Raw genomic sequence first — 16771 nt, forward strand, 5'->3', positions numbered from 1 at the left:
AGAAGAGTGCAGATGGAGAGACAACAGAGAAGACAACAGAGAAAGTGTCATAAGAGGGCAGATGGAGAGAGAACAGAGAAGAGAACAGAGAAAGTGTCATAAGAGGGCAGATGGAGAGGGCAACAGAGAAAGTGTCATAAGAGGGCAGATGGAGAGAGACCAGAGAAGACAACAGAGAAAGTGTCATAAGAGGGCAGATGGAGAGGGCAACAGAAGACAGAGAAAGTGTCAGAAGAGTGCAGGGCAACAGAGAAGACAACAGAGAAAGTGTCATAAGAGGGCAGATGGAGAGAGAATATAGGTGGGTTGAGTACAGTAACAGTATTACTTCAAGCTGCTCTATAGATTCTAATGAACAAAAAATATGAATGAAACATGTAAAGTGTTGGTCCCGTGTTTCATGAGCCGAAGTAAAATATCCCAGACGTTTTCCACAATCAGATAGACTCTGGCTTGTCTAATGAGCCAAAGTTTGAAGTCTTTTTGGCAACATACTGTAGAGTAAAGAGGAGATAGTTTTCCAGAGTAGAGAGACCCATAGTAGCTCCTGTAATTGGTTGTTTCTCCTGTGGCAGGTGGGAAGGTGCAAAATTACCTGAAAAAATATCTAATCTCTCAAAATGAATCTCAAAGTGCGCCAAATTCATGCTGTTGAAATTCCTTATTTTTCTTGTTGGGGTAGAATGCCTCCGGACTCCCCTACTGGCTTTGGGCTAAAACCCCAATGTCTTCAAATCCTATATATATTTATTAAATTAACCTTTATATAACTAGGCAGGTCAGTTAAGAACAAATGATTATTTACAATGACGGCCTACACCAGCCAAACCTGGGCCAATTGTACACCACCCTATGGGACTCCCAATCACGACCAGTTGTAATACAGCCTGGATTCGAACCAAGGTGTCTGTAGTGACACCTCTAGCACTGAGATGCAAGAGGTTTCACTCTCTTCAACATCTGTCCACTTGGTAATACAGCATTATTCAATGCGTTTCTATGGGCTTTTTTATTTTATTTAACCTTTATTTAACTAGACAAGTCAGTTAAGAACAAATTCTAATTTACAATGACGGCCTACTGGGGAACAGTGGGTTAACTGCCTTGTTCAGGGGCAGAACAATCTAGCAACCTTTCGGTTACTGGCCCAACACTCTAACCACTAGGCTACCTGCGGTGTGTGTTAATTGTAGGCCCATGAGGCTGGGCATCAGAAATGTCCGGTGAGAGAGAGGCAGATTGAGGTTTCCAGGGTTAGATTAGTGCAGAAGTTGTCATATGCTGAGGCAGTAAAGGAAGTAGAGGAAGATGGGTCACGGGGAGGGATCCCGAGAGGAGTGGTGTGAGTAGTAGATCTGTAACAGTACAGAGGGAGGGATCCTGAGAGGAGTGGTGTGAGTAGTAGATCTGTAACAGTACAGAGGGAGGGATCCTGAGAGGAGTGGTGTGAGTAGTAGATCTGTAACAGTACAGAGGGAGGGATCCTGAGAGGAGTGTTATGTTTCAGTAAGATTGGATTTTTAGAATTTATAGCAATGGTTATTAACTGTACTGCAGGGATGGAATATAAGTAGCAGAAAATTGAAGTTGTGGTGGCAGCTGCAGAGAAGTATTTGGTTGAATGACGTTTGACATCATAAGAGTTACAGGGTGTGTTGAGTGGTGGTGTCCTTTCAGGCTGTTGGCCTGAGCGACGACTACATAGATTTAGTGGAGTAGGGTGGTGGGTTTTTAATTAGTGTAGGGTTAGATGGTAGGGTATTTGTTCATTTATTAACTTTTTTTAAAAGCAAACTATAAGGGTGTTTTACTCCAGTCTAGTAGGTGGCGGTATTGCAACATGTGTTGGATGCCACCCGCCGTTAAACCACATCGAAGAAGAAGACGATCCCGTCATACAGATGTGTTTATACCATATAGAATAATACATTGAACGATTCTGATTGCTCCCACAGGATCTCATAATTTGCATTTACAGCCAAACAATTACAGAAAAGTAACTGTTCAGGTATTTACATTTTTAAATGTGACCTTGTAGTTGGGTTTGTAAACTAACGCATTCCATGAATCTGCAGTGGTTTCCGCGGCCTGTCTTTGTTATTGTTTTTCCCAGCAAGTTAGCCATTAGTCAGCTAGATAGTTCGCTAGTTACAACCTCCAATCTGTTACTATAGCTAATGTTAGTTAGTTAACTACAGTTCAGGATAACGGTTTAAGTGTGCCTTGCTTTTGGTAGCCAGCTAACGTCTCATTGTGAGCAAAATGACTTAGCGAGGAATTAGCTAGCTAGCTAAATTAGCTGGACCAACCGTTGCTAATGGCTACCGATTTACGCTAAAGAAAATCCCTGTTGGACGTTATGTGTGGTTAGCTCGTTTAGCAAACGTTACATATGTGTTGTCTTTTCTGTAGCAATCACACGAAAGATCCATCTGTGAAAACCATCCTGAACTTGTTGAGGTCTCCTCTTTTAGATCCACCTCTAGCCGACCATGTCTGAGCCGGGTTCTGGCTGTGGTGATCCGGCCCAGAGAAGCTCACAACAGGGTCCAGAGGTGGTGTCAGTGAAGCTGGAGGACTGCAGTCAAACACTGGAACTCAATGTGATTGTGAAAGAGGAGGAGGAGAGAGAAATCAAGGAGGAAGAAAACAGTGACTCCGGTGAGTTCTGGCTGTCTTTTCCCACGAGCACAGACTTTGCTGATATCTATTTTATGGAGGAGACATGTACTTACTATGATTGAGAAATATGGTGGTCTCACCTACTTAAGATGGATGCACTAACTGCAAGTCGCTCTGGTTAAGCGCGTCTGCTGAAGGACTAAAATGGAAGACTTGCATACTCTTTGACTTGAGTTCAGGCTGTGTTTCGTAGGGAGGGAGAACAAATAGCTTTATCCCCAAACATTATAATAATTTATATATTTCATTTGTGTTATGACTGTGTGATTTAAAGCAACAAGCCCCTTGTAAAAAGCCTTTCTTTCAATGCTCTGTTAATGTACCAGCCCTCTGGCTGACATCCCAACAAAATTAAAGAGCAACTTCAATCAAAAACCAACTTCTCTGGTTGAAAATGGCTTCTGTGGCATCGATATTAGTCAAACATTTATTCCACTTTCAATATTGACTAAAGTGTAAGTAGGATCATATTGGTCATAAACTATATTCCAAAACAGTTGTGAGATTTGTGTAACTGAGGTCATCATGACGTACATGAGGGTTGTGTTTGGATTCCAATCGTCCCCCACTAACACAACAGTGGTAGACCTGATCACTGACAATGATGAGACAGCCTGTAGGGAGGAGGTCAGAGACCTGACCGTATGGTGCAAGGACAACAACCTCTCCCTCAATGTGATCAAGACTAAGGAGATGATTGTGGACTACAGGAAAAAGGCGGACCGAGCCACGCCCCCATTCTCATCGACGGGGCTGCGGTGGAGCAGGTTGAGAGCTTCAAGTTCCTTTGGTGTCCACATCACCAACAAACTAACATGGTCCAAGCACACCAAGACAGTCGTGAAGAGGGCACGACAAAACCTATTCCCCCCACAGGAGACACAAAGATTTGGCATGGGTCATCAGATTTTTACAGCTGCACCATCGAGAGCATCCTGACGGGTTGCATCACTGCCTGGTATGGCAACTGCTCGGCCGCAAGGCACTACAGAGGGTAGTGCGTACGGCCCAGTACATCACCAGGGCCAAGTCTCCTGCCATCCAGGACCTCTATACCAGGCGGTGTCAGAGGAAGGCCCTAAAAATTGTAAAAGACTCCAGTCTCCCTAGTCATAGACTGTTCTCTCTGCTACCGCACAGGAAGTAGTACCAGAGCGCCAAATCTAGGTTCAAGAGACTCCTAAATAGCTTCTACCCCCAAGCCATAAGACTCCTGAACAGCTAATCAAATGGCTACGCAGTCTATTTGCATAGTCTGGGTAGCCATTCCCTTCTCCTAGCTGCCAACCGCCTTGCTCCGAAGCACCTCTCACTCACATGGCTCTCTCAGATATCTCAATTCCTATTAGCCAATTCCCGTCACGTGATCGGGTCCATCTCACAGTCATCGCAGCCCCGAGGTAGGCTACCAGTGAAGAGCGACACATCGGGCTAGGCTGCTAGCGAAGAGCGACACATTGGGCTAGGCTGCTAGCGAAGAGCGACACATTGGGCTAGGCTGCTAGCGAAGAGCGGCACATCGGGCTAGGCTGCTAGTGAAGACCGACACATCGGGCTAGGCTGCTAGCGAAGAGCGACACATCGGGCTAGGCTGCTAGCGAAGACCGACACATCGAGCTAGGCAGTTAGCGAAGAGCGACACATCGGACTAGGCTGCAACGGTCTTATCGGATTCCAAGACGCATATTGAAGATGTTAGAAGAAATGTCCATTTTTTGGTCAACAAGATGAGCAACGAACAGGCTGCTGCTTTTACTACGTCAATGTGCTATCCTCCCCATAGTTCAAAGGTTGACCTCTTCTATTGGTCAGCTTGTCAGCGAACAAGATGAGTAACAAACAGGCTGCTGTTTTTACTACGTCAATATACTATACCCCCCCATAGTTCAAAGGTTGACCTCTTCTATTGGTCAGCTTGTTGTTCTGTGCGAGAAGTAAATATTCCAAACCAGACTCTGGGACAGTTGTGGGGTGATAGATCCCAAATGAATCCAACCACTGTACATCAAAACACCATTTAATAGTAATGAGGCTGATCAGAACGTTTAGTTACAATCATCTTTGTAAAGTATTTTTTCTTCACGTTATAAGCTCAGCAATGTCCACATGGCAGTAGGCTATAAGCTCAGCAATGTCCACGCGGCAGTAGGCTATAAGCTCAGCAATGTCCACACGGCAGTAGGCTATAAGCTCAGCAATGTCCACATGGCAGTAGGCTATAAGCCCAGCAATGTCCACATGGCAGTAGGCTATAAGCTCAGCAATGTCCACGCGGCAGTAGGCTATAAGCCCAGCAATGTCCACACGGCAGTAGGCTATAAGCCCAGCAATGTCCACATGGCAGTAGGCTATAAGCCCAGCAATGTCCACATGGCAGTAGGCTATAAGCTCAGCAATGTCCACACGGCAGTAAATCAAATCAAATTGTATTGTCACATACACATGGTTAGCAGATGTTAATGCGAGTGTAGCGAAATGCTTGTGCTTCTAGTTCTGACCGTGCAGTAATATCTAACAAGTAATCTCACAACAACTACCTTATACACACAAGTGGAGAGGAATGATTAAGAATATGTACATATAAATATATGGATGAGCGATGCCCGAACGGCATAGGCAAGATGCAGTAGAAGTAGAAGTTGTGCAGGCCTTTCTAGGGAGTTTTTCCTAGCCACCGTGCTTCTACACCTGCATTGCTTGCTGTTTGGGGTTTTAGGCTGGGTTTCTGTACAGCACTTTGAGATATCAGCTGATGTACGAAGGGCTATATAAATAAATTTGAAGTAGAGTACAGTATATACATATGAGATGAGTAATGTAGGGTATGTATACATTATATAAAGTGACATTGTTTAAGTGACTAGTGATACATTTATTACATCCAAATGTTAATTATAAAAGTGGCTAGAGATTGAGTCTGTATGTTGGCAGAAGCCACTCAATGTTAGTGATGGCTGTTTAACAGTCTGATGTCCTTGAGATAGAAGCTGTTTTTCAGTCTCTCGGTCCTAGCTATGATGCACCTGTGCTGACCTCGCCTTCTGGATGATAGCGGGGTGAACAGGCAGTGTCCGGGTGGTTGTTGTCCTTGAGGATCTTTTTGGCCTTCCTGTGACATCTGGTGGTGTAGGTGACCTGGAGGGCAGGTAGTTTGCCCCCAGTGATGTGTTGTGCAGACCTCTACCCTCTGGAGAGCCTTACGGTTGTGGGTGGAGCAGTTGCCGTACCAGGCGGTGATACAGCCCGACAGGATGCTGTCGATTGTGCATCTGTAAACGTTTGAGTGTTTTTGGTGACAAGACAAATTTCTTCAGCCTCCTGAGGTTGAAGAGGCGCTGTTGCGCCTTCTTCACCACGCTGTCTGTGTGGGTGGACCATTTCAGTTTGTCTTTGATGGGTACGCCAAGGAACTTAAAACTCTCCACCTTCTCCACTGCTGTCCCGTCGATGTAGATAGTTGAGTGCTCCCTCTGCTGTTTCCTGAAGTCCACGATCATCTCCTTTGTTTTGTTGACATTGAGTGAGAGGTTATTTTCCTGACACCACACTCCGAGGGCCCTCACCTCCTCCCTGTAGGCCGTCTCATCATTGTTGGTAATCAAGCCTACCACTGTAGTGTCGTCTGCAAACTTGATGATTGAGTTGGAAGCGTGCATGGCCACGCAGTCATGGGTGAACACGGAGTACAGGAGAGGGCTGAGAACATATCCTTGTGGGGCCCCAGTGTTGAGGATCAGCGGGGTGGAGATGTTGTTTCCTACCCTCGCCACCTAGGGGCGGCCCGTCAAAGTCCAGGACCAAGTTGCACAGGGCGGGATCGAGACCCAGGGTCTCGAGCTTAATGATGAGTTTGGAGGCTACTATGGTGTTAAATGCTGAGCTGTAATCGATGAACAGCATTCTTACATAGGTATTCCTCTTGTCCAGACGGGATAGGGCAGTGTGGTTGCGATTGCGTTGTCTGTGGACCTATTGGGGCGGTAAGCAAATTGAAGTGGGTCTAGGTTGTTAAGTAGGGTGGAGGTGATATGATCCTTGACTAGTCTCTCAAAGCACTTCATGATGAAAGAAGTGGGTGCTACAGGGCGATAGTCATCTAGTTCAGTTACCTTAGATTTCATGGGAACAGGAACAATGGTGGCCCTCTTGAAGCATGTGGACACAGCAGACTGGGATAGGGATTGATTGAATATGTCCGTAAACACAACAGCCAGCTGGTCTGCGCATGCTCTGAGGACGCGGCTAGGGATGCCGTCTGGGCCTTTAACACGTTTAAATGTTTTACTTACGTTGGCTGCGGTGAACGAGAGCCCGCAGGTTTTGGTAGTGGGCCGTGTCAGTGGCACTGTATTGTCCTCAAAGCGAGCAAAGAAGTTGTTTAGTTTGTCTGGGAGCAAGACATTGGTGTCAGCGACAGGGCTGGTTTTCTTTTTGTAGTCCGTGATTGACTGTAGACCCTGCCACATACATTTTGTGTCTGAGCCGTTGAATTGCAACTCTACTTTGTCTCTATACTGACGCTTAGCTTGTTTGATTGCCTTGTGGAGGGAATAGCTACACTGTTTGTGTTCAGTCATCTTTCCGGTCGCCTTGCCACGATTAAAAGCAGTGGTTCGCGCTTTCAGTTTTGCACGAATGCTGCCATCAATCCACGGTTTCTGGTTGGGGAAGGATTTAATCGTCACCGTGGGTACCACATCACCGAAGCACTTGCTAACCGAATAAGTATATACATCAATGTAATTGTCCGATGCTATCCGGAACATATCCCAGTCCACGTGATCGAAGCAATCTTGAAGCGTGGAATCAGATTGGTCGGACCAGTATTGAACAGACCTGAGCATGGGCGTTTCCTGTTTTAGTTTCTGTCTATAAGCTGGGAGCAACAAAATGGAGTCGTGGTCAGATTTGCCGACGGAGGGCTTTGTATGCGTCACAGAAATTAGAGTAGCAATGATCCAGAGTGTTGCCAGCCCGAGTCGCGCATTCAATATGCTGATAAAATTTAGAGAGCCTTGTTTTCAGATGAGCCTTTTTTAAATCCCCAGCTACAATAAACGCAGCCTCAGGATATGTGGTTTCCAGTTTACATAGTCCAATGAAGTTCTTTCAGGGCCGTCAAGGTGTCTGCTTGAGGGGGATGTACACGGCTGTGATTATCATCGAAGACAATTCTCTTGGTAGATAATGCGGTCGGCATTTGATCGTAAGGAATTCTAGGTCAGGTGAACAAAAGGACTTGAGTTCCTGTATGTTGTTGTGATCACACCACGACTCGTTAATCATAAGGTATACACCCCACCCTTCTTCTTCCCAGAGAGATGTTTGTTTCTGTCAGCGCGATGCACGAAGAAACCGGGTGGGCTATAAGCTCAGCAATGTGCACACAGCAGTAGGCTATAAGCTCAGCAATGTTCACACGGCAGTAGGCTATAAGCTCAGCAATGTTCACACGGCAGTAGGCTATAAGCTCAGCAATGTTCACACGGCAGTAGGCTATAAGCTCAGCAATGTTCACACGGCAGTAGGCTATAAGCTCAGCAATGTTCACACGGCAGTAGGCTATAAGCTCAGCAATGTTCACACGGCAGTAGGCTATAAGCTCAGCAATGTTCACACGGCAGTAGGCTATAAGCTCAGCAATGTTCACATGGCAGTAGGCTATAAGCTCAGCAATGTTCACACGGCAGTAGGCTATAAGCTCAGCAATGTGAACACGGCAGTAGGCTATAAGCTCAGCAATGTTCACACGGCAGTAGGCTATAAGCTCAGCAATGTTCACACGGCAGTAGGCTATAAGCTCAGCAATGTTCACACGGCAGTAGGCTATAAGCTCAGCAATGTTCACACGGCAGTAGGCTATAAGCTCAGCAATGTTCACACGGCAGTAGGCTATAAGCTCAGCAATGTTCACACGGCAGTAGGCTATAAGCTCAGCAATGTTCACACGGCAGTAGGCTATAAGCTCAGCAATGTTCACATGGCAGTAGGCTATAAGCTCAGCAATGTTCACACGGCAGTAGGCTATAAGCTCAGCAATGTGAACACGGCAGTAGGCTATAAGCTCTGCAATGTGAACACGGCAGTAGGCTATAAGCTCAGCAATGTTCACACGGCAGTAGGCTATAAGCTCAGCAATGTTCACACGGCAGTAGGCTATAAGCTCAGCAATGTTCACACGGCAGTAGGCTATAAGCTCAGCAATGTTCACACGGTAGTAGGCTATAAGCTCAGCAATGTTCACACGGCAGTAGGCTATAAGCTCAGCAATGTTCACACGGCAGTAGGCTATAAGCTCAGCAATGTTCACACGGCAGTAGGCTATAAGCTCAAATGTTCCAAATTGCATTTAGCATTTATGGTTACATAGTTTTAAATGTTGACTGCCTCAGATTGCAAGGTGGGTGATGTTGCCGTGCGCAACAGCCTCTCCCGTCTGAATGAACAGCCTCTCCCGTCTGAATGAACAGCCTCTCCCGTCTGAATGAACAGCCTCTCCCGTCTGAATGAACAGCCTCTCCCGTCTGAATGAACAGCCTCTCCCGTCTGAATGAACAGCCTCTCCCGTCTGAATGAACAGCCTCTCCCGTCTGAAGAGCTAGTGTTTTTCTTTTCAAATCAATTTAATTGTCTATTTTGGTTAATTTCCTTGGTGTCCTAGCAGATTGCCTTGGTGCTCTAGCAGATTGCCTTGGTGCCCTAGCAGATTGCCTTGGTGCCCTAGCAGATTGCCTTGGTGCTCTAGCAGATTGCCTTGGTGCTCTAGCAGATTGCCTTTGTGCTCTAGCAGATGGCCATGGTGCCCTGGCAGATTGGGCACCTCTTGGAAGGCCAAATTGCCTTGCCCCTAACATCAGGAAACTCCAGGCCTGGTGATCACTCCAGTCTGCCATTGTTTTGGGCAAATGGGGAATTGAGATGATGCGCACTTGCATCCCAACTGCCACTTGTCAATATTCCAAAATTCCGAACATCTTAGTGTCCCGCCGCAACCTGTTTTATAACATGATTTGCTATGTAACACTGCCAGACTTACAACTTTCTCGCTCTCCATTACCAGAGTGTGTAAGAAACAAAACTGTACTGAAGCACATGTGTCGCCAGTGACTTGATAAGCTGATTGAGCTAATGTGGCCTGCCTGCTCAATGTACCTGCTTCATTGACAAACACAGAGATGGAACTTGGCTAGCTGGCTAGTGATTTTAGGAACTAATAAATGTTGTTGGTGAAGGGTATGGAATCCTGGTCTCTGGTGGGGAGTCTTAAATGTGATTGGTGTAGGGGAGTTTTATCACTACATCAGGGCTCTACGCTAATTACAGATTTCTTGATTGATCTGAGATTATTTCGGACTATTTTGAGGAATTGGTAGGATATGTTGTTGCTACCGTGACTAGTTTTTTAGCCATTATTTAAGGTAAAATCCTGTATTTTTAAGCCTAAAAGCCTTTGTACCTCTTTCTGTTTCTTACCCAATATGTCTTCATATTCTTACAGGAAAGAGCTCCAACCCAGACTCAGACAGCAAGCCCAGTCCCACAGCATCAGGAAATCATAAACAATGCAGACAGAAGCCCCAACCCTGCTGTACCGACAGTTTTATTTGTCCAACTCACCTCAAATCCCTCAAACAGACTCCCAAAATAAAGAAGACATACCTCTGCTCCCAATGTGGGAAGAGTTTCAGTCGGACAGGAGACCTAAAGAGTCACGAGAGATCACACAGTAAAAAAAAGCCTTACCACTGCGCTCGATGTGGGGAGGGATTCACTCAGCTTGGAAGTCTAAAAAGTCACCAGAGAATACATACAGGGGAAAAGCCTTACCACTGCTCCCAGTGTGGGAAGAGCTTTAATCGTTCAGGAAACCTTACAGAACATCAAAGAATACATACAGGGGAGAAGCCTCACCACTGCACCCAATGTGGGAAGAGTTTCAGTCGGGCAGGAATTCTAAAGAATCATAAGAGAACTCACACAGGAGAGAAACCTTTCCACTGCTCTGCTTGTGGGAAGAGTTTTACAAGAGAAGTAAGCCTAAAAAATCATCAAAGGGTACACACTGGAGAGAAACCTTTCCATTGCGCCACATGTGGGAGGGGTTTCAGTGAGAAAGTAAATCTTAATAGACATGAGCGAGTACATAGTGAAGAGAAGCCTTACCACTGCACCACATGTGGGAAGAGCTTTAATCATTCAGGAAGCCTTAAGGAACACCAGAGAATACATACAGGGGAGAAACCTTACCACTGCACTGAGTGTGGAAAGAAATTCCGTTTTGCGGGAGATCTAAAGAATCACCAGAGATCACACAGTAGGGAGAAGCCTTACCACTGCTCTCTTTGTGGGAAGAGTTTCAATCAACCCGGAAACCTAAAGAGTCATCAGCGAATACACATTGAAGAGAAGCCTATCAGTACTGTCAATGTGATTGTCAAAGAGGAGGTGGGTGAGAGGAAAATCAATGATAAGGTAAAGAGAGAAGTTGAGGAAAGTAATGGTGTAGTTGACTCAGGTACATCAAGACTACCTGGTCGTGGGAGTTATCCCTGTCCTCAATGTGGGAAGAATTTTAGTTCCTCAAGTAATCTAAAGAATCATCAAAGAGTTCACACTGGAGAGAAACCTTTCCACTGCTCAGCATGTGGGAAGCGTTTCCGTGAGAAAGCACACCTTAAGAGACATGAGAGGGTACATGATGGAGAGAAGCCTTACAACTGCTTCGAATGTGGGAAGAATTTCCGTGTGGAAGATACCCTACAGAAACACCAGAGAATCCACACAGGAGAGAAGCCTCACCACTGCTCTCTTTGTGAGAAGAGCTTTAATCATTCAGGAAGCCTTAAAGAACATCAAAGAATACATAGTGGAGAAAAGCCTTACCACTGCTCTCTTTGCGGGAAGAGCTTCCATCATTCAGGAACCTTTAAGAAACATCAGCAAAAACACATTGGAGTGAAACCTACCTGTAATCTCAATGTGATTGTCAAAGAGGAGGATGGTGACTGTACTCCCAATGTGATTGTCAAAGAGGAGGATGATGACTGTACTCCCAATGTTATTGTCAAAGAGGAGGATGATGACTGTACTCCCAATGTGATTGTCAAAGAGGAGGATGATGACTGTACTCTCAATGTGATTGTCAAAGAGGAGGAGGATGACCCAGATACATCAAGACTACCTGATTGTGGTCGTTACCCCTGTCCTCAATGTGGAAAGAATTTTAGTTCCTCGAGTAATCTAAAGAATCATCAAAGAGTACACACTGGAGAGAAACCTTTCCACTGCTCTGCATGTGGGAAGAGTTTCAGTGAGAAAGCAAACCTTAAGAGACATGAGAGAGTACATGAGAAGGAAAAGATAGAAGTTGAGGAAGAGGAGAAAACTGGTAGTGTAGTTGACCCAGGGACATCAAGACTACCTGGCCGTGGGAGTTACCCCTGTCCTCAATGTGGGAAGAGTTTCAGTTCCTTAGGTAATCTAAATAATCACCAAAAAGTACACACGGGAGAGAAGCCTTACCACTGCACCCAATGTGGGAAGAGCTTCAGTGAGAAAGCAAACCTAAAGAGACATGAGATAGTACATAGTGGAGAGAAGCCTTACCACTGCACCCAATGTGGGAAGAATTTCCGTGCGGCAGATACCCTACAGAAACACCAGAGAATCCACACAGGAGAGAAGCCTAACCACTGCTATTTTTGTGGGAAGAGCTTTGATAATTTAGGCAGCCTTAAGGAACATAAAAAAATACATAATGGAGAGAAGCCTTACCACTGCACTCAATGTGGGAAGAGCTTCAATTACTCAGGAAATTTTAAGAAACATCAAAGAATACATATTGGAGAGAATCCTACCTTTATTCTCAATGTGATTGTCAAAGAGGAGGAGGAAGATGGAAAAGAGAGAGAAGTTGAGGAGAGAGAAGTGAAGGAAGAGGCTACATAAGCTAACTAGGAAGGGAGAGTTATACCTCATATCTTTGCAATGCTGTCTTCTGTGTCAGTATGGGATTGGGCAGCACCATTGAGAGCGATCTCCTTTTTAAAATAGTCCATATCTTCTACTTCTATGAGTGTATTGGAAGGTAGCAAATCAACTGAAAAAGAACACACCACCACCTAATGTGCTGCAGTGTGTACAGTCTGAACAGGATACCACCTCCTAATGTGCTGCAGTGTGTACAGTCTGAACAGGATACCACCTCCTAATGTACTGCAGTGTGTACAGTCTGAACAGGATACCACCTCCTAATGTACTGCAGTGTGTACAGTCTGAACAGGATACCACCTAATGTATTGCAGTGTGTACAGTCTGAACAGGATACCACCTAATGTACTGCAGTGTGTACAGTCTGAACAGGATACCACCTCCTAATGTACTGCAGTGTGTACAGTCTGAACAGGATACCACCTCCTAATGTGCTGCAGTGTGTACAGTCTGAACAGGATACCACCTCCTCATGTACTGCAGTGTGTACAGTCTGAACAGGTCCAAAGCCAATGGTGATTTACTGCTACCTGCAGTTATGGAATGTTATCTCAGGACTATAATTCTTTGGTTAACTCCTTCTGCTGACCTGGATGGAATTATAGCATCCTTCCTTAACCCACAGGAAGTTTTGACTACTTCAAAATGGTGAAAGTCCTCAATGGTGCTGCTCGTTAGACAATACAGTGGAAAAGCCTCACCATTGCTCTCATTATATAAAATCTCTTATTCACTAAAGCATGTGATAAATATATCTGTATAGAATCTGCGTTCTAGGACACAGATTCATGCTCGGAGTTCATTTGACTGTGGGTTGTCGACAATGCAGCTTTTAAAAAGGCAATTTCCGACTGTGCGAAAACATATGCTGCATTTACCACGAATAAGAAATACGCGATAGTGGGAACATTGCCTTTAAAAGTCCGATTGAATCCCAGCTTCTGTTTAGTCATGGTAAAAACATTACATCTTTCTTCCATTTATTTTCTTCCATTTAGCAGAAGTCTTTATCCAAAGTGATTTGTTCTGGATGTAAAGCACAGACAACACAAACAACAATATCTAAACGCATTAAAGGACCAATCCAAAGTTGAACCAATAACAAAGCGAGGCACCCTTGTTTTGGTATAAAGCTTAGGGATGGACCTGGAGAAGTGTAACCACTTCCAAATTCATAGACAGAGCTATGGACTGACCATTCATGATCTCAAAATGATCTGCTATGGATTGACCATTCATGATCTCAAAATGATCTGCTATGGATTGACCATTCATGATCTCAAAATGATCTGCTATGGATTGACCATTCATGATCTCAAAATTATAATTTTAGCTATGGACTGACCATTCATGATCTCAAAATGATCTGCTATGGACTGACCATTCATGATCTCAAAATGATCTGCTATGGATTGACCATTCATGATCTCAAAATAATCTGCTATGGACTGACCATTCATGATTTCAAAATGATCTTCTATGGACTGACCATTCATGATCTCAAAATGATCTGCTATGGATTGACCATTCATGATCTCAAAATTATAATTTTAGCTATGGACTGACCATGATTTCAAAATGATCTGCTATGGATTGACCATTCATGATCTCAAAATGATCCGCTATGGATTGACCATTCATGATCTCAAAATGATCTGCTATGGACTGACCATTCATGATATCAAAATGATCTGCTATGGACTGACCATTCATGATCTCAAAATGATCTGCTATGGTCTGGATTGACCATTCATGATCTCAAAACGATCTGCTATGGATTGACCATTCATGATCTCAAAATGATCTGCTATGGACTGACCATTCATGATCTCAAAATGATCTGCTATGGACTGACCATTCATGATCTCAAAATGATCTGCTATGGACTGACCATTCATGATCTCAAAATGATCTGCTATGGATTGACCATTCATGATCTCAAAATTATAATTTTAGCTATGGACTGACCATTCATGATTTCAAAATGATCTGCTATGGATTGACCATTCATGATCTCAAAATTATTTGCTAAGGATTGACCATTCATGATCTCAAAATTATCTGCTATGGATTGACCATTCATGATCTCAAAATGATCTGCTATGGATTGACCATTCATGATTTCAAAATGATCTGCTATGGATTGACCATTCATGATCTCAAAACGATCTGCTATGGATTGACCATCCATGATCTCAAAATGATCTGCTATGGACTGACCATTCATGATCTCAAAATGATCAGCTATGTACTGGCCATTCATGATCTCAAAATGATAATTTTAACCATGTTTTAGGCTATACGGGGTTTGTTTACATTTACAATGTTTCCAAACATTGGAGGAAAACAAACGTATATTTTGTGGTTCTGATGGAGTGTGACAGTTGAAATAATCTTATGAGTGATTATAAATGAATAGTTTTCAAGAATCAATAGGGATATACAGTATCATTCATTTATATAAGTCTAAAAATGTATGTTACAACTGCAGAGCCCCCCTTTAAACACTACAGTATCATTACATATTTACATATACCATTACAACTGCAGATCCCCCCTTTAATCACTACAGTATCATAACAACAGTAGATCCCCCCTTTAATCACTACAGTACCATTACAACTGCAGATCCCCCCCCCCCTTTAATCACTACAGTATCATTACATATTTACCAATACCATTACAACAGTTCACAGTAACAGAGGTCAGATAGGCCTACAGTTTACGTTGTTGAACAGTGTCTGTGTCCATCAATGTGAAATCAACAAAACATTTCACCATGTCTTTGGATTTAGGTCAAAATATATATTTTTTAATTAAATTCCCAAAACATTTAAATACTTTTTTTCAAATCCAATCAGTTTTCCACGTTGATTCAACGTCATCGCATTGACGTTTTTTGGTTGAAATGACGTGGAAACGACGTTGATTCAACCAGTTTTTTTTTGCCCAGTAGGATTATGACAGAATTCAGCCATTCTTTTTTAACCTCAGGAGAAGGGCTGGTCTGGATTGACATCAGAAGTAAACAATATGAGTGTATTGTTATGTCCTCATCTGGATGTAACCGGTGTGTGTAAAAAATATATTGCCAATTATCCTTGAATTGAATTATAAATACAAAAGAACAAACTGTCTGTGTAATGCCTCTTCTTCATTGACATTGTATTATGTTGGTTGGCATGGCAACCACAACAATGCCTTTTTGTACACTTTCAGGAAGGTCAGGAAAATGGCATCCCTTCAGAGGGCAAGAAGGAGAGGTTAGGAGAAGTGTAATATAAGGCAGGGTTCCCCAACTGGCATCCCACAGGTGGTTTTATTTGGCCCCTAAGTTAAATGTTTATCAGCTCCAAACTATTTTAATTTAAAATAAAATCTGTTCCCAAGTATTCCCACGCGTCAGAGACGTCCTCGTAGACAAAGGTAAGCAAAGTTTGAAGTTGTTTGTCAAACATCTGTTTGGGCTTCTTGCGGTCAATTTGCAATTATGTTTCAGCCCACAGCTGAATCTAGTTCATGATCCCTGTCATAAGGAGACGGATACTTGAAATACGGAAGGAGGAATGGAGGGGAAAAGAAAGGCAGAGGAGGTCAAAGAGAGGAAGAGGAAGGAAGAGGGGGAGCTTGAAGCGGTTTAAAAATGGCAGGGGAAAAAGGGAGATGGTTTGTTCGAAGAAGAATGATAGAAAGTGTAAGCAGAGTGAGCTGTATGCCGGATCAAACTCTGGAGGAGAAATGGAAGTGAATGAGGGTGAATTATAGGGTTAGGTGGTGAATTATAGGGTTAGGTGGTGAATTATAGGGTTAGGTGGTGAACTATAGGGTTAGGTGGTGAATTATAGGTTTAGGGTTAGGTGGTGAATTATAGGGTTAGGTGGTGAATTATAGGGTTAGGTGGTGAATTATAGGGTTAGGTGATGAATTATAGGGTTAGGTGGTGAATTATAGGGTTAGGTGGTGAATTATAGGGTTAGGTGATGAATTATAGGGTTAGGTGATGAATTATAGGGTTAGGTGGTGAATTATAGGGTTAGGTGGTGAATTATAGGGTTAGGGTTAGGTGGTGAATTATAGGGTTATAGGGTTAGGGTTAGGT

At 43.8% G+C, this 16771-nt stretch overlaps 1 protein-coding gene across 1 annotated transcript; it reads left to right on the plus strand.

The window, feature by feature from the left end:
- Nucleotides 1-1841: 1841 nt before the first annotated feature.
- Nucleotides 1842-15809, plus strand: LOC116361904 (zinc finger protein 345-like). Its single transcript, XM_031816279.1, has 3 exons — nt 1842-2008; nt 2475-2661; nt 10181-15809. The coding sequence occupies exons 2-3, from the start codon at nt 2493-2495 to the stop codon at nt 12628-12630; spliced, it is 2619 nt and encodes an 872-aa protein (XP_031672139.1). The 5' UTR covers nt 1842-2008; nt 2475-2492; the 3' UTR covers nt 12631-15809.
- The last annotated feature ends 962 nt before the right edge of the window (nt 15810-16771 follow it).

Source organism: Oncorhynchus kisutch, unplaced genomic scaffold (assembly GCF_002021735.2).
Source record: "Oncorhynchus kisutch isolate 150728-3 unplaced genomic scaffold, Okis_V2 scaffold771, whole genome shotgun sequence".
In the NCBI taxonomy this organism is placed as follows: Eukaryota; Metazoa; Chordata; class Actinopteri; order Salmoniformes; family Salmonidae; genus Oncorhynchus; species Oncorhynchus kisutch.

What these genes read in the sequence shown, in the direction of transcription:
- LOC116361904 (XM_031816279.1), top strand. Translation starts at nt 2,493, where the DNA reads ATGTCTGAGCCGGGTTCTGGCTGTGGTGATCCGGCCCAGAGAAGCTCA. An exon ending in GGAAGAAAACAGTGACTCCG is followed by an intron (nt 2,662 to 10,180) that starts GTGAGTTCTGGC and finishes ATATTCTTACAG; the next exon opens with GAAAGAGCTCCAACCCAGAC.